Below are 18,159 nucleotides of genomic sequence, written 5' to 3'. Positions count from 1 at the left end.
GATATATCTATAGTTAGCTACCAATTGATGTTTCTAGGTGTTGGCGGGGGTTTTGTGTCAAAAGTGCTATCAAAAGAATCAAATAAACACTTTTATGATCTTTGTTTTATGTACATTTGTCGAGTTTTGTGTTCCTTTGTGGTTGACATCGGCATCGGAAGGAGATATGTTAACCCCTCTATTATATATTTGTATTTCTAAGATTTGTATTAAATGTTTTTTTGGGGGGAATATTTAAAGGTGTTTGGATATGCATAAAAATGTTGGCATCTCAAGAATCCAATACATACAACATTTATTTGGGCATCGGCATCAGCCGCAAAGACATCTGTTCAACAGATTTCATTCCCGAGACGGTTGCAGTCAGAGCGACATTCAGTCAGTCCGTCAGTCAGTCAGAGGCTGGGGCACTAGCAAACAAATGTTTAATTATTTTCTTAATGGAAATGCACACTGAGAGCACATGACAAAAAAAGAAAATAGACAACGGCAAACGGCAACATTCTCTTCCGTGAAAAAAGGAGGAAAAAACGAACAACTACGAACAATCCCCGTGCCATCTTCATATGCATTCCTCCCCTATACCACAGTCATTCCCTTGTTCCCTCGATTCTCTGGTCCCCTATGGAGCGCGTGTCTTTCGTTTCGTTTTCTCTTTTTTATGTAACATATTTTTATCGCCTTGAAAAGGAAGCCGGAGCAGTTGCAGTTGCTCCAAAACCATCCGAAGAGAATCTAAAAAAGGAGCGGCAACAATTGTTATAAATTATAACGTGCCTTGCATATGATTCCATTGCAGCTAAAACCGCAGGTTAATGTTAAATGTCAATTGACATACCCCAGAGGATCAGTGTCGCATTAATTACGTCCCCTAGTTATCTTGCCTCTTCCCCATTCCCTTCAGCTCCAACTCTCCAATGATGCCTATAATGAAGTTGTTGATCTCGTAACGCTTTGCACTTGGCATTTTCTTTCAAATATTTGATTTATTTCGCTTCGGCTGCCACTTGTAACACGAAACTTCGATAGAACCATGGCATACATACACACAAGTTCTACATTCAAGTGTAAGTCTTACTCTTGTAGATAAACACTAGGTAAATAAGAGATCCTTTTTAGTCAAAGCAGCAAGGATCTAAGAAGCCAACCATTTGTAGGGGTAAAATCTCTGTAAAATCTTCCGTTTATCCAATGATGATCTTATTTCTCCTGATCAAGCATAATAAAACTAAGCAACTCATTTTTCAGAAGGATTTGCTTACTACGAATGCTAAACTGAATCTGACCTCCCGTTTCGCTCATTTCATGCCACGGACTTTTGCAATAAATTGTACATTATTTCCTTATTTCTGTCGACATAAATATTCATTGTATTGCCTGAGTGGAATGTGTCCCAATGTGACGATCTTTTGCACTGATGTCTTATGCCAACCCACACATTGTGGACTAGACAGTAATCTCGACATGGTTGCGCATGGTTTCGTTTCAGTCACGAAATTTGATCAAGCTCTATGCTGAAAGAAATGTATCTACCTAGTCCTAGTGCTTACTCCCACTTGCACTCTAAATTCATCTTGTGGCAAATGATTATGAGGTGTGTAATTAAAATTTTTACGCTCTTGTCTTTGGCCATGTAATTCAATTATGAAGAATCATTTGTAGCAGATGAACGAATGTCTGGATGCCTGGCAGGGTTTAGTTTAGAGACTATTTTTAGAGAGTGATCGAGCGAAGGAGAGGGAGTGGGAGCAGACCCTGGGTCTAGGAGTTGATTTATGCCAGGGCCATATATATTCTATCCAGCTAATTGTTGCTAATAATTCCTGGAAAATGAAACAAGACGATAAAAAGGGAAAAGAAATAATAAGTAAACTATCAAAATGATTCAGCTCATTGTCTCTCTGTTATTTTTATTTTTATTTTGCGTAAACAATGCCAAACTAGGCAAATGTCTGGCTGTGTTTCTTTGGTGACGTCGTCGTCACTGGACGTGATCGAGACCAATTGGTGGTGCCTCTGGTCCACTTTTCTTTCAATGTCTGACGGCAGCGTTAATAGATTTCTTTATTGTCTGCCGCTGCCAGCTGTCGATATGTACAACAAAGTCAGAGAGGCCAAGACAATGCAAATTAATTTGCGTAAATATTTATAAACATTTACAGGAGCATTATTAATAAATTTATACGTGCAGCTCAGGTGCGGCAGCAGCAAAATTATGACGAAGATTGAACTTGCATCCCAGTGAGTCATTGTGGCTCCTTTTGCCATGGAATCCACTCATAATTATTCATATTACGTCAATGAAAGATTTGGATTCTGATTCACAGACAGTTGGTCAAAAATTTCACTTATGTCCAATTAAGCCAAATGAATAGAGTCATTGAACTGAATAACAAAACAAACAGTATTTAATGCCTAATCTATGGGAGCTCTTGTGAATGAACCACAAATTCAATGAGCTAACAATAATGACAGTTTTTATAGTAAATTTCTCTACACACACAGAAATGCTCCAACTGTCCATTGAGTGCAATTAAAATGCGCAAATGAATGAAATTCAATGCAGATTTAATGAATGATTTACATAGACAACGATGACAGAAACTATTTATATAAATAAAATGGCACAAAGGCAAACACAGAACTTGATGGAAGTGTGCTAACCTCAGACCAAGCAGACTATTTATTACTCTACCTGTGTGGGGTTAGTTAACATAGACACTCTTATGAAATCTATCAAGAGATTAAAAAAGAACCACAAAGATAAGATAAATGAAGATTTAATATTTAAAATCCTTTTCCGCTAACTTTAAGTTAGCCTTTGATCCAAACCTTCTCTTTGTTCTAGCAAATGGTTCATAATAAGTTATATACCCTTATGTGTAGAAAAATCACTCTATATATGCTTATATATTCAGATAGACGAGGATGCGGGCAGTGGCACTAGCCCATTGAGTGAATGGGCGAGGGTTGGTCGCTTCTATCTCCATCTATCTCTGTGCATTTGTATCTCTTTGCCTGGCTGTGTTTTTGTGTTTTAATTGCATCATTTCCCATATCAGGCGGGGGCTATAGATGTGATTATTTGTTCTACATACATAAATAAAAATAAAGAGAAAATGTAAAAAGGGCAGAAAGAAACAACAACACACAAAGCTAAACTCCACTGGACATGGGGCCATGCCGATGGCAAGCCACCAAATCTGACTAATTAGATGACTTTTGTATAGCTGAATTTGGATTTTGTTTTGTTATTTATTATTGTTGAGGCTGTCCTTTTATTATTATTGTTATTATTGCTAGACAAATTGATGGATGACCTCGCATCTTGTAGCTATATTTGAAACTGCATCTCCATCTGAAAGTCTACGTATGCAGATAGATTGATTGCCTCTGCATTTGAGACCCTGGGAAACTATTGCACTTTCTCGTTGCTATTTTTTTAGGTGGGCTCCCCTCCACCACCTCGCTTCATAATCGTAGGAGGGGCAAGATCTTGGCATGTTCAGTGTACGCCCAATTGTTTCTACTGTTTTGTTTTGGCTCTACGTTTGAGTTCTTCAACAATACTTAAGTGGGTTGATCCCATACCCTGGCCTAGACTAATCGTTTCACTTTTCACTCTTAGCAAGAGATACCCAGAGAGCGAGAGTGAGATCGACTGAGCGAGGTCATAAGATAAATGCGTTGGCGTTCTGGGAAATTGCTAATGTGTTTAGGTTCTCTAATGCTCGACCATGTTTTTACATTTTCTACACAGTAGTCCCCGTGTATCTACTACTACAAACTCGATTTGGTGTCAAGTTAAGGCCGAGGCGTGAACGAAATTGTCATGTTTATGTCGTGTATGGGACACGCATCGTTTAGGCAAGACGCCAACTATAGAACCAAATCTAGTTAAGTTGAAAAATCATTTATTAATATCTTGTAACGAAAGCAATCTTGGTATCCATTTTGGCAATAGTCCTGAAAAGGACAAGGCTATTGAAAAAAATCTAATTGATATTGAAATAAATTTAGTAAAAATTACCGATCGAGACTAGAAAGGGCATCAAGAAGTGAAATACAATTAAAAGGACCATAAACTTGCACTAAAAACTTGTATTTTGTATTGGATTATATACGTATAGAATCGAATTGATAAACAATTATAAAATAAACTTGTGCTACTGAGTGAATAGTTGATGAATTAATTTATATATAATTTATTCGCACTTACCTACAGACATTTCGCGGATATTTTATTAAAATGGATCTATGCTAATTGTTCTTTAGCAATTGCTTTGGCCAATAATTCTTCTTCTCTTTTTTGTTACGGCTTTGTTTTCTAGTTTTAGTTTGACTCCAAATGAGGATTAAAGTTGCTGCCTATCCCAGGGCGCGGGGGCTTTGCACTTGTTTTGGCCGCTTAAGGTGCTTCCGGCGGATGTGACAACAACAAACAAACCAGAGTCCAAAAACTTTTTGGTCAAACCACTAAGCCAGCAAGCAACCTGAGAAAGATAGATAGACAACACACAAAGGGGTAAGCATTACAATTATTATTTTTTATTCTTCTACCAATTAATTATGCGCATGGCAAAGCAGTCAAGCACAGGTGCCCGATGGAAGGGGGAATTTGGTAACAAAAATGGACAAGAAGAAAATTAAAACTATAATACATACAATGGGAAAACTTATGGCTAACGGTTAACAAAACCATATGGAATCCTCAATAGTTTTCCCCCCAAGAGAAACGGAAGCCAAAAGAGTTTTTCCCCAAACACGGATACCAAATTGTGGCCGGAAATGCAGCAATATACTCGCACATAACTAGCCCGGAAGGTGACATCAAAAACATTGAGAAAATATATATACTATCTACATGTTATTATATAGTTGTCATTGGTTGTTGGCCCACCAAAGTTGTTTTAAAATTTAACAACTTCCCCTTTGGAATGCACCACAAGGGGGACTTGGAGCAGTTTAAATGGAGGCAGTCAGGCAACCACAAACCGCAATTAGTACATCAAATTATTAAGTACAAGTGGGTAATAAATGGAAAACAAAAACATTTTTATTGCTGGGCCATATACGGCGGAGTTGTAGCTACATTATGTTGGTATTTGCCATTTGCTTCAAATATTTTTGGTGTATTTTTTTTATTGGCATATTTATTATTTAGTTGGCAATTAATATTCACGCCGCATAACAAACCGCAAAGTGATTTCTCGATTTCTGCTCGGCTCATTGGCCATCCCATAGCTCCTCACTCCAATCCAGGCGTCGATATCGCAATCATCAGGCATCTATATATCAACACCTATCCATTTCACTAGCATAAATCGCTGGATTTGAATTTGTGTCGAAACCTTGACGAATAAAATATAAAAAAGTTCTCATTTTATGACCACTCTATGCATAGCATATCAAAATTCTAGAAGAAACAAGCAACAAATTTGATTTAGGTTGGAAATAAAATGAAAGATCAATGATCCATTGATCTACTATTCACACACGAACACATACACAGACATATCAACTGATTTATTTGCCTAGAGTCTCCATGATTTTGAAATAATTTCTTGCACTGCTTGTAATTATTTTTCTTTATTATGTTTTGTAAAAAATAATGAAACTTTTCCAACGTTGGGAAATGTCTTATGAAATGGAAACAGGTGGAATTTTCAACTCGATGTTGGACTCTTATTTTTTGACAGCAGTTCTTCAACAAATATGAAATTTAAGTAATAACTCTTTAATTCTAATGAATATTTGAGGGTTCAAATTTAGGATGTAGGATCTCAGTTTGAGTCATTCAAACAACAAAGTTTGAATTGGCTTATGATTCTAGGTATGTTTTTTAGTTAATAAAGTGTATTATCATAAATATCGACAACTAAACTGAACATAAACATTTCAAACTTAATAATATTCCTGAATTTGTTGGCTATAGAAATGTAAGTGCAAGAAACATGAAATTGTTTACAATTTTGTTGTAACCCAATTTGAAAATGTACTGCAACATACTAGAAAGAGAGAGAGAGAAAGAGTGGGAGGAAAAGATCTCCAAACTCTTGGTTTTGTTTTTGTTTCAGCGTTGTTTATGCCATGGTAATATCTAAATTTAGTAAGGAATTCTGTGGGAAATATTATAGGCATATGTAGCCTATGCACGTTTTGGCATTGAATGCACGATTTTGAATAGGAATATATAGAATAGTTATAATAAAGTCATTAAAAATGAAAAATTATTAAGTAAATAAGTCATTAAAAAACTCATAAATGTGGCTCTTAAAGGCTTTAATGTCTCACACTTGGAGACACGCGATGAGGAGAGAGCAAAAACGAGAGAGAGCGAGAACTGAGACTTTGGGATGGGACTGAGAAAAGCAATTAAAGTGCACAATTCGGAATGATGGCGGGTCTATAGGCAAGAGGGGGAAAGCCTTCGTTTAAGACGATTATTTCATTTAAGATGGTGACATTCATTTGCATATCAATTTGAGAGTTTTCTGCTCTGTTCTGTTCTGCGTGTTTTCTTTCTGTTGTTCTCTTCTACTGACTTTTTTATACACTTCGCTTATATATGGGCATTTTTTTCGGGCTTGATTGCTACGATTTTCATTACGGTTTACCGGAAATTCCAATTTAGGTAAATGCGCCGTTGAATGCAGGCAACCAAACAGGCAGGCAAGCTAAGCCGAGCAGAGATGAGAGGAGAGCAGACGCCCCGGGCAGGGCAGCCAAAACAGTTCAGTCCAAGCACGAAGCGGGATTAATGTGCTGACATCCCCAGGAACGCCGCACAAGATCAAGTGGAGCATGCCATGATGGAGACGACAGTTGTTGACTGACTGATGAGGCGAGGTGAGGGCTCTGTGGCGGGGAACAGTAGTTCCCCCCTTATCGGCGAGACATGTCTGCTGGCATATCTTTTGTTTTTATTCCCATACATATAGTCCCATAGTCATTCTGTATAGTATGTGCGGCTAAATCTGCTTAATCAATCGACATCGATTGATTGCCAAATGTCTGTTTTATTTTGGCTACTTCACTAGAAATTCCTTGTGCGTATTTAAGAAACAATAAATTTCATTTAGTTGTTATAAACAAATTTTGGCCAAAATAGCTGGCCAAATAATACCCGCAAATATGTGCCTTGTTATTGGGAAATTTCTGCTAAAAATACTCATCTGGGCATCAAACCGAGAATGATGGATTAGTCAACGTAAAAAGATACTAGCTGCCATTTTAACCCAAAAGATTTCTTAAGCACAAATCCTAAAAATAAATGTTCTAAGAGAAATGTCTAAGCACTTGTGTTTTTTTTTTGTATCTACAAAATTTCTGCAAAAAAATGTTAAGTTGTTTTTTTTTTTTAAAGTTCACATTAAGCACTGAGCTCTTTAAATTTGATTGACATTTAATAGGAAATCTAGCATGAATTAATTACATCGGTCTGAATTCGAAGAAGCTAAACGAAGGATATCAATAGCTGATAGATTTAGAAGGGTTCTACGAATCGTCTATGTTTGTTGTATCTGTTAATATATAATCAAATTTTGATTTTCTCTGAATTCATTGATGTATGTATGATGTAGTTTATATGTAGTCCTTTTTGGATTGTACAAATTATGAACAATAACTGCTTGAGGCAATGTGCCTGGTGTGTGGTTTATTATACTGATAACCATTCCGACCGAGTCTTTGTCACATTGAATACCATAGCACATACCTTATGAAATCGGCACGTAGAATTCGCATCAAATGTGAACTGAACGATCGCACACAACAACCGATTTGGAAAATATTTAATATTATAAACAAGATCGTTTACAAAATCGATTATTACACGTTTTCGTAACGCTTTAATTGTGCAGTTCTTCTGGTAAATTGACTAACATCGAATAAATCAATTGAAGCGTTCTCGAATTTGTCATAAAGCCAATAAAAGTAAAGAAAAGGAAAAATCTTCAAAAATCGCGCCCGACTACGAAATGTTTTGAGCGCGACAACCATACACAATGCCAATAAAATTTATAATAAATTTGCTCAATAAAAAAATACAAATACAAAAAAAGAAAAGAAAACAAAAAATAAATACGTCAGAGAATGAGAGAACATTTGTCTGCATGTATGTATGTGTACACAGAAGCAAAGTCAATTTATTTGCGCAATAACAAAAAGATCGTTTATAAACAATTAAAAATAATTTGCTAGATGACCAAAAAGGCAAACAATTTGAATTTGAATTGAAAGAGAAAGAGAGAGAGAGACTCAAAGTACTTAAGAGAAGCAGCAATTAAGAGAGAAAGTTGCTCAAAAAAGTTGTGGCAAGTTTATTTTTAAAGAAAAAGAAAAAGATTTAGATTATAGAGAAACAAAGAGAGATAGAGAGAGAGAGAGAGAGGTAGTGAAAGAGAGGCCAGTAAATGTAGGACAACGGCTGATCGACAGGCACACATAAGCCAAATGGAAATCACTCATACGCAATGTTGTACATTCCTTTGTGCCTTTCGCCCACTCGATCATACTTTTTGCTTTTTCCACCCATTTAAAACAAAATTAATCATGCAAGCTATGGTAATTATTTTCTTTCCACGAATTTCATCTGCATTTCACTTCTGTTTGAGTTGCGTCGGCCAAAAATGTTCAATAATTCTGTTTGTCTCTTTTGTTTTTGTTTTCTGCATTTGTGTCAAGTTTTTGCTCAATTCTGTTTTGGCCCGCTTATCGCGATCAGCCGACCGAAATGAATGTGTGCCAACTTGTATTTTATGTGGGTGCACCATGAAGCAAACAGAACACTACATAGATAGACAGATACATAAATTTCGTACGTTTCGAGGCCCCATTCAACAATGATGTGTAAAATTGTTAAGCAATAATAATGCAAAATGTTGAAAGAATTAAAATTTAGTTCAATTGTCGCAAATTTCTCAACGCCTTGTCTATGGCAAAACGAGAATTCTTGTTGTCTCAGATGACTAAGAAATTACTTTCTGTTTCAGATGTAAACAAATTTATCATGAGTCGATAAAAAATGAAAACTACTTTCTGATATCGTCTTAATCGGATAAACTGTTTATCTCGATGAGTGGTGAAATCATTTTACATTCATTTAATATCTGGAGATTCACAATAAGCATTAGCTTTGGAAGTCTTCAAGTAAAGTACCTTGTGAAAAAGGATGAAAGTCTTTTATCTTTCTATCTTCCTTCCATGTTGACCCTAAAGGTATGCTATGAAAAACAACGACTCAAAGACTGGAATGGAATCTATTCTATTTAAACGCATGACAAAATTCCATTTAAAGTCTGCCATCCATTATTAATACCAAATCTTTTTTCCCCTAACCAGCCAATACCAAACACATATAAAAACTGAAATCATTGTTCGAATATTTCATATATGCTATGTGAGTGTGTGTATGTGTGTGTTGGTGTGTTGCTGTGTGGGGGAGCACAAGTGCTTGGAATATTAATTAAAGTTTGCGCTTAGTTTGATTTCTTCCACAATGGCAAAAGGCAGACAACAAGTGTTTTGCGTTGTAAAAACAAGCGAAAGCAAAGAGAAACAACAAATCGAAAGCAAAGAAAAAAATGTATTTGTGATACCCTGTAGTAAGTCCTTAATACCCATCAGTCGACTTTAATACGATTTTTTTTATCCATTTTACAACCAATTTGTTTGCATTATTATCGTGACCCTAGGCTTTTGTCGTTGATCCACCCTTTCAGTCCTCTGATTATACAGGGTATTTGGTAAAAAAATATTCAAATTTAAATTAAACGCATTCCAGAGAAGAGCAAAAATCAACGGGCGAAGCATGCAAAACGCGTAACCAAAAGCCAAGAGAAACAGCGGGAGAGAGAGGGAGACAGTGTGAGATCAGAGCCGAGAGATTAAAAGGCGGCAAATGCAGCTAGTATCGAGAGGAACTGGCTAGAAGGGGAGTGGGAAGGAAAGGGGGCTCCGGGTGGGGGATCGCATAAATGGCGACCCTCTTTCGGATTTAAGACACGCATCTTGCATATTTCGCCTTGATGTTGATCGACAGTTTGACATTTTTTATGTCGTCGTTGCTGCCTGTCAAAAGGATGGCGGTTATTTTTTCTGTTTTGCACTTACAACGTCAAGTAGCTAGCGATAGACAGAGAAGAAGATAAAGCTTTAGCACTGCACTGCACTTCTGATGGTGGGTCACTCACTCACACACACACACACACACACACACACACACCGATGCAGGTGCTCTAGATATAACGGTAAACTAGAATTCAATCACAGTTTAATGGGCTGTTGTTTTTTTTTTTTTTTTTTGTTTCTTTTCAATTTTCCCGTAAACTCAATTGCTTAAACAAATGATACAACAAACGGTATATAGCGTACGATCCACACCAAAAACACACCGAAAATTAAATAGCGGATCGTTGGGGCCGAGGCAATAAAAAAGAAAACAGAGCAACGAGCAACAGAGCGGGTGGAATCGAATTGAACAGAAAAACTTTGGCGCGAACGTGATCCACCGCTCGCCATTTGCATTTCTGTGGCATGTCTCTTTGCTCTTAACTTGATAATCCGAAAGAGAAGACCAGCCAGAATGAAGAGTGGTGTGGATAGGAAAGAGAATTTTATGTATACGACGCACATTTAAACGATTTGATAAGCAAATACATATATTTGCTGAATGTTTTCTAAAGAACACCTGAACTAACTTTCATTTCTTATTGGTTTTTTAGTTGATCCCCAACCATCTTAAGTTTGTATTTAGAGGCAAATTTACTCCAGTCGTTTAAAGATCGAGCTACCAAAATGTCTTGCCTAAAATATTTACTACTCTCGCTTGCCATTTTCATTTACCTGGATCAAACGGATGCTGTTACCTGTGATGTGGCCCCACTTGATGCGAATTGCATTAATTGTCTACTCTATCCCACCAATGCCGAATGCTTGGCCCGTTATTTGTCAACCAGCAGCACCACAGCAGCCCCAAGAGCCAGAAGACGGCGACGACTTCGTAGATTCTTCAATAGGCTTGTGAATCGCATTAATCCTAAGAGTTGGTTCTAACATAAAAATTTTGATTGAATTGTAACTGAACCGCAACACAAATGTTTCAAAATTAAAGAGTTTAAACAATGAAATTATAGAATTTGTATAAAAAAAGTTGATCTAAAGAATGAATTTTAATGGGAATGGAAATATTTCCGAGACAGGAAATGAATATACTCTGTTCAGTTGTAGAAATTTTCGAACCGGAAATAAGGAATACCAGCTAATCAGGTCTGACAGAGTGTTGGTCATTGGGATTCCCTTTGACCTGACCTATTGGACATTGGGACTCCCTTCCTGACAGAAATTAGTTTAAAAGTTTCAATTAAAAAACAGTTTAATTGTGTTTTTAAGTGAATTTATTCAAATCATATTCGTTATGAATTAGCCTGATTTCCTTTTAAATTTGAGAACTCTCTTGGCTTTGTAATTCAGAGTAATCCTGAATTTCTTCCTTTTGGGGCCAGTTTTTGTGGTGGTTTTCTTAGTGGTTGCATCCACCGTGGATGTAGCTGCTGTTGTCGATGGTGTTGCTGCCGTCGTTGATGGTGCCGGTGTGCTCGTAGCCTCAGTAGTTGTGGTTGTGGTTGTGGTGCATTCATCATTGTCAGGATCGGTGGTGCAGTCAATGCAAGCTGTGTCCGTTGGATCCTCTGTACATGTTACTGCTTCTACGCCAGATAATTGCCAACTCAAGCAATAAAATAACGCAAAGAAGAGGATCAAATATTTGGATAATTGCATCTTTAGACGACGTGCTTGCTTTTTCGAACTGAATATACCAAAGAGTATGAACTTGAAACTTATTAACTACCATATTTATAGTAAAGCCAAAATTGTTTATTTCTTTGAAAAAATTGGCAGTATGAACTTTGTTGTTTCAGATGTTTCAAATTTCATGTATAGGCTTTTGTCTTGAGAAATTTGGCAATATTTACTGATCAAATTATTGACATTGATATATTGCCGTGTTCTTTTCTTTTGAAAATATTTGTACGTCATTATTTGTTCAATTAATATTATTCTCAATCAAATATCAGCAGATGTTAGATTAGGCAATAATATGAGCAGCAGTTTGAAAAAAGCACTTGCGCGGTTAAAAATCTAGCTCCTGATTGATAAGTCGAGCTGTAATCGATAAATATATTTAGCTATAGCTACTATAGCATCACACCCAGTTGTGAATTTCTGGCAACCCTGTTCGGAACAGCCATGGCAATTCTAATTCTTCTTTCACTGGTCATTCGTGAACATTTTGCAAGAATTTATTTCGCCGCATTTAAAAACGGCCGCTTAAAAGAATGCAATCGTAAAGTTCGGATTAAATCAAAAGGTAAATGGCCGGGACTGAGTCGCACTTCACTTTGACATATTTAACCTCAAAATGGGCCCCAGCAAACTGCACCAAAATAAATTGAAAATAAAAATTGCGTGTGAAAATTGGGCGTGATGTAACCGCGTGGCGCTGGAACGATACATTTCAGTTGGCCAGTACTTTGTCGGTGGGAAAGTGAAAAGTGTCCAGATGTTTGTTTATATTCGGCTTTTAGTCTGGAATATAAATAAAACGACTTAACCTCATTTTGTGTCCAAATTGGTGTTTATAATTGGAATATTTCTTATGACAAAAACCCTTTGGGGGCCATGAACAAAGCAGCAACAAACACAATGTGTTGGAGCGGGAAAGCTAGTGTGTGTTGGCTGGAAAGCTTCAGTGATAATATAATAAAAAGCCAAAGTTTGTTGTTTGATGTGAAGATATTTCAAAAACTCTAAAATATCATGTTTAAATAGAAGTTTGTTTTTACTATTATTGTTTTTTTTTTTTTTAATCTCAAGATTGTTCATCGCTTGTCACAGAATGTAAATTGAAAGATTAATTCTTATAGCCAAATCAAGTGGGGATAGAGCACAAATAGAGTGGTTTCCCACCACCACTGGAATATCACAGATCTGGCAACACTGCCACCAGTTTTTTGCTCTCCTTTTCTCTCCCACGAACAAGAGCACATGTTGAGCTGCCAATTGTTGCTCGCGTCTGACAAACAAAAAACGAAAACAAATCATTTTACTGTTGTTGTGTGATGCTTTGATTTTCGTGTTCGGCTAATAATTGAACAAACTCTGTTGCAGGCCAAGAGAGTGATGAACAATTCGAGTTATGGTAGATTCCAATGGATACAGCACCACGCCTCTGGTGACGAGACGGAGGCGGAAACCATAGTCGGAGGTGATAGTGAGCCCGCAACTGCTTTTTTGGTAAATGGCACTGCCCCGGACGAAGATCTCGATCATATGGCGGCCGAAAATCTAATTTTCATGGCACGCGATGGCCAGCTGGATGAAATTATAGCTGGGAATGATGCGGATTCGGGCGGTGCAGTGCTAGCCTATGCCTCGGACAAACCTTTCGATGATGAAGCTGAGGTGGTCACCGAAGAGGTCATAACCGATGACTGGGTCCAGCATCAGGGGGCGGAGAGGTAAGTGATAAATAAATAGCTTTTGAAACTAGTAATTTCAATTTCATCCTTTCTGTTAAAGGGTGGAAATTGCTGCAGAGCAAATAGCTGGTACCACAAGTTCCCAAGAGCTGTTGGATATGGAGCAGGATGAATATACAGTGCTTCGTCCATATCCCTGTGATTTCTGCAGTCGCCGGTTTCGCAAAAAGGGCAGCCTCAACAATCATATGCAGGCCCATCAGAATGATCGACCCCACCTCTGCAAACTGTGTGGCGCCCGCTTTTCACGTCGCGGGGAATTGATTAGCCATTTTAAAGCCCATGCGGAGGCCCAGGATGCAGCCGATGCTGAAGCAGCAGCAGCTGCGGCCGCTGCTTCCGCAGCGGCGCCATCTTTATCGTGTGCCTCCGTAAAGTACGAACAGCAACAGCAACGCCAACTGGATGATCACTACTACGAGCAGGATTGGCCATTGTATCAGCAAGAGCAGAATCAAGAGCAGCAATGCTTGATCGTATCCAGCAGTGAGGTTCCGCAACTGATGCAACAAACGAACTATATGACCGAAAACAACACCAATGTGGCCACACCAGTGGCATCTGCATCTAGAGGCAGGATAAGTCGACTAAAGCCCAAAGAGGAGACCAGTCAGTATATTGTGATTACCGAGAATGTGCAGAATGAACCGGCCCAGGGCCAGGTGGTGGCCACATCCACTTTAGTTGAACCAGACGTTGTGTCCGCCTCAGATCCTCCTGAACATCTTAATTTCCCAGTCCTAGATGAGGGCAAACCATTTGTCTGTCAGGAATGTGGTTTAGCCTTTGCCCGAGAGAAAGCTTTGGTGTCTCATATTAAGGTATGTTTGGATAAAACGGCGCGCCCAGTCCCAGGATTAATATGTACTCTTTTGCAGAATCACCGCGTGGACTCACCCTTTGAGTGCAACCAATGCCAAGAAATGTTTTGGGATAACAATAGCCTGCAGGAGCATCAGAAGACACATCAGTTTGAGGAGAGTAACTCGGAATACGATCCGGCTTCAGCGTCAGATAGTGGCAGCGAATCGGAACAGGAGGATCAGCAGCTTTATGGTGAATTCTATTGCAACGAATGCGGCATTTCCTTTCACAGGCAGAATCTACTACGTCGCCATGCCAAAGAGCAACACCACAAGTCCGCCAATGGATCGCACCCATCAGAGAGCCATCAGCAGGAATTTGGAGACGCGGAAAATGCCACGGAAGGCCCTCCGCATAGTTGTCACACATGTGGCAAAGCTTATCCCAGCGCCCTCGAGCTGCTTGCTCATGCAGAGATTCATGCCCGTTTTCCGCCCTTTAAGTAAGTTTAGTCGCAGCAAGCAATGCTGAGCCACTAATGGACTTCTTTTGGATTATAGGTGTGTCCTGTGTGGAATGAGTTTCTATGAGGAGCAAGCTATTAAGCGTCATTTGCACACCCGCCATCCCCAAGAACTAAAGCCCAATTCATGCGTGCTATGCGGCAAAGAGTGCAGAGATAGAAAGGCTCTTATCAAACACGCCTGGGACCACTCACGTGAGAAGTGCCACTCGTGCTCCAAGTGCGGCAAAAACTTTCACAACAAAGCGCGACTGAAGCGCCATATGGCATCTCATAGGGATAAATCGGTGGTTTGTGAGGTTTGCCAGGAAGAATTCCCCGATGGGCGAACTCTATCAAATCATCGACACTCACACAGCACCACTTCGCCAGGCAAACTGTTTCCTTGTCATGAATGTGGAAAAACATTTGGCTCACGCAGCTCCCAGCAGATCCACGTACGTATCCACACGGGGGAACGTCCATATGGCTGTCGCTATTGCTGGAAAGCCTTCGCCGATGGCGGAACCCTGCGGAAACATGAACGCATTCACACTGGCGAAAAGCCGTATGCCTGCTCGGTCTGTCCACGTGCCTTCAATCAGCGTGTGGTTCTTCGTGAGCATATTCGCTCCCATCATTCGGGTCTCGATGTGACAAAAGGAACCTATCACTGTACAGTCTGTTCGGCCGACTTACCCTCATCCAACGAGTTGATCCAGCATCTCATCCAGCATAGTGACTCAAACACAGCCAAGCAAAGAGCGCCCATTGTAAGTAAAACTTGATGATGTTTCATAATAACTTAATTTCATCCCTCGTTCTTCTATTTTCTTGTAGACTGGTCCACGGAAATACAAACGTCGCCGCAAGTTACAGCCTCATGAAATAGCTCAGATGCGGGATGAGCACCAAGATGTTGAAACTGCCGGCGATGATGGTTTAGTGGAGGACGAGGGCGACGAATATGCCACTGACATTGACATCTGTGACTTTGATATGGAGAATGTGGATGATATCTTTGATATGGCTTCATCTACGCATACCAACAAAAAAGAAAGATGCAAGAAACCCGTCACAAAGGACACCAAACCAGTGCGCAATGGAACCGGGGCCAAGGGGCCGGATAAATCTACGTCCAAACAACGCTTTGATTCCAATAGTAGTCAGTCGGAGCGTATGTGGGATGAGAAACTTTTGCAGGATAATCAAGTGGCCTTCTTTCAAATTGACTCGCTGGTGGTGGTTAACGATACCACTCTCGAACCAGCAAGCTCTGTGAGTTGTTCTAACGGTGTGGGAAATGCGGCAAGGACGCGAAGAGCTGTCAAACAATCAGCCCAGACCAAATTGCCTCCTCCAGTTGATAGTAAAACTGATGTGATTGCCACTGTCGCAACCTATGCTGGCAATACGAATAACCGCAGCAAAAAGAAGACTACAAGCAAACCAAGTGCCTCCACCACCTCGCGTCCTCGTATGATACACACTGAAAAGACTAAGATGCCACGAGCCACGGCCACAGAGAGCTCGAATGCTGGTGGTGGTGGAGCGGCAGGGGTGGGTAGCACCAAAAGGACTCGCGCCAAAACATATATAACTCGTACAGAGACCAACAATCTGGACTTGCTTGCGGGCGGTGGCGGCAATCGTGGCAAAGCGGGTTCCACCGCTGCTACGAATATTGTAGACGACTATGAGATCATTTCCCCTGCCACTCAACCTCCTAATCAGATAAGTTCGAGTCCGCTGCACATAAAGCAAGAACAGGAGCAACAGCGTGTTCAGATGATGTACGACGATACGCTCCTCATTGATGCAGCACTCTTGCGTGAGAAGACCTACGAGAAATACAATCCCAGCATTGTTAATGATTTGGAGGAGATTCTTCGGTCACCACTTAAAAACGATCGCAACACGAGTCGCCTGCGTTTCACCAGTGAATCCTCTACAACTCCACAGTTCCTGCCCGGTGAGGAGCAAAACCTGATTAAAATTGAACCAACTTCACCCGATCTACGTGAAATGGTTGAGGGCCAACAACGGATGACAAATTGTAATATTGCCACTCCCACAACATCCTTATCATCGTCGTCAACAGCAGCATCCAATTCCCGGCATTTGCGTCAACTTACTGCCAACAGTCAGAGGACAGCAGGCAACAAGCGTCCTAGCAGCAGCACCAGCACCTCCAGTAAAGCTGCAACAACTGCCTCAACGAGTTCCGCAAAGAAACCCGCTACTTCCACATCCACAGTGGCGGCCATCAAGGCCACCAGAAACACAGTCAGCAATTCCTATCTTAGCTATGGAGTTGGGGTAGATGCCTATAATGTGAATGTACCTGCCAATGCCAGCACTGCCGATGTGAATTCTGGGTTCTTTTCCATCTCAGAAGTTGTCTCCGCTGCCGAGACAGCCGATGCGGCAGCCAAAGAAGCAGCTGCCGGCAAAACGGAGCGCAAGACGCGAAGCTTCGAATGTGAAATGTGTTCGGCCATATTCTATGATCGAGCCCAATTGCTGGACCATGTTCACATTCACATTTAGAAAAAGACTACAAGCATTTGAAAAGGAACAAATAGAATGGCAAACCAGGATATTTTGCGCTTCGAATTAGCTACACAAATGGCATACAAAATCTAGTTCTCCCATTGATGATAAATGCCTCACAACTTTCTCATGGCAAACCTTGTATTTTTTTGAAAAAAAACATTAATCTAAAAACATTTACTATATATATATATATATATGTATATATTGTATGTAGGTATATACATATATAAAATTGAACTTATTTCACATTTCTAACTGTGTATAGATGTTATCAAAGGTTGGGGTACTTCTTGATGTTGTACCATCAAGTCCTGATCGTTGATTTATGCGTTATTTAAATTGGATACTACATATATAAGAAAGCTAAGAGTTATTAAGGCTTTTTCAATTTGTACCTCAGCTTTTGTTTTTGATTGAAGAGTAAGAATTGGTATTGAATTAATAAATAAATATCATTTAATGGTTCTTTATTTGATAAACATAAAATGAAAATGAAAATGACTGCATAATGATATTTGCATTCTTCCTATAAATTGTTAATAACATTTTGAAAATAAACTTTTTGTGAATATAAATTCAAGAGACAAAGAACAACAAAAATGTTAGGGAAAACATCAAGTTGTTGTGAATTTTGTGTTATTTATACTAGTCAAATCATATCAAGGTGGCCCACTAGAGAATTTGGCTCATATATAAAATGAAACAAACAATGAATTAATGTATGAAAAGCTTTTATTTATCGGCTCTTTTGTATTA

The 18,159-nt window shown here is 39.3% G+C and overlaps 2 protein-coding genes across 4 annotated transcripts in view; one reads left to right on the top strand and one right to left on the bottom strand.

Moving 5' to 3' along the window:
* The window catches only part of stumps (DBB domain-containing protein stumps), a 31,351-nt gene extending 20,890 nt beyond the window's left edge, over positions 1 to 10,461 (bottom strand). The window contains exons 1-2 of one of the 3 annotated variants that reach the window (XM_068301379.1): positions 10,114 to 10,461; positions 4,220 to 4,493 (exon numbers count right to left, since the gene is read on the bottom strand). In XM_068301379.1, the coding sequence (XP_068157480.1) occupies positions 4,220 to 4,229 (10 nt within the window). In that variant the 5' untranslated portion in view covers positions 4,230 to 4,493; positions 10,114 to 10,461. Of the gene's footprint in view, positions 1 to 4,219; positions 4,494 to 7,717; positions 7,877 to 10,113 lie in introns of those variants that run through there. The other 2 variants (XM_068301382.1, XM_068301380.1) reach the window with 2 other exon arrangements.
* Positions 10,462 to 12,237: 1,776 nt separating this feature from the next.
* Positions 12,238 to 17,978, top strand: LOC137585569 (uncharacterized). The gene is made up of 6 exons (XM_068301373.1): positions 12,238 to 12,370; positions 13,171 to 13,520; positions 13,582 to 14,362; positions 14,420 to 14,847; positions 14,906 to 15,620; positions 15,688 to 17,978. The coding sequence occupies exons 2-6, from the start codon at positions 13,183 to 13,185 to the stop codon at positions 17,395 to 17,397; spliced, it is 3,972 nt and encodes a 1,323-aa protein (XP_068157474.1). The 5' UTR covers positions 12,238 to 12,370; positions 13,171 to 13,182; the 3' UTR covers positions 17,398 to 17,978.
* The last annotated feature ends 181 nt before the right edge of the window (positions 17,979 to 18,159 follow it).

This window comes from Drosophila tropicalis, unplaced genomic scaffold, assembly GCF_018151085.1.
Source record: "Drosophila tropicalis isolate 14030-0801.00 unplaced genomic scaffold, ASM1815108v1 contig_878, whole genome shotgun sequence".
Classification (NCBI taxonomy): Eukaryota; Metazoa; Arthropoda; class Insecta; order Diptera; family Drosophilidae; genus Drosophila; species Drosophila tropicalis.
The sequence above is the reverse complement of the archived record's forward strand: the minus strand, read 5'-3'. Positions and strand labels throughout refer to the sequence as shown.

Coding starts and splice junctions, on each gene's coding strand:
- LOC137585569 (XM_068301373.1), top strand. CDS start 13,183: ATGAACAATTCGAGTTATGGTAGATTCCAATGGATACAGCACCACGCC. Junction 13,521..13,581: donor CAGCATCAGGGGGCGGAGAG/GTAAGTGATAAA, acceptor TTTCTGTTAAAG/GGTGGAAATTGCTGCAGAGC. Junction 14,848..14,905: donor GCCCGTTTTCCGCCCTTTAA/GTAAGTTTAGTC, acceptor TTTGGATTATAG/GTGTGTCCTGTGTGGAATGA.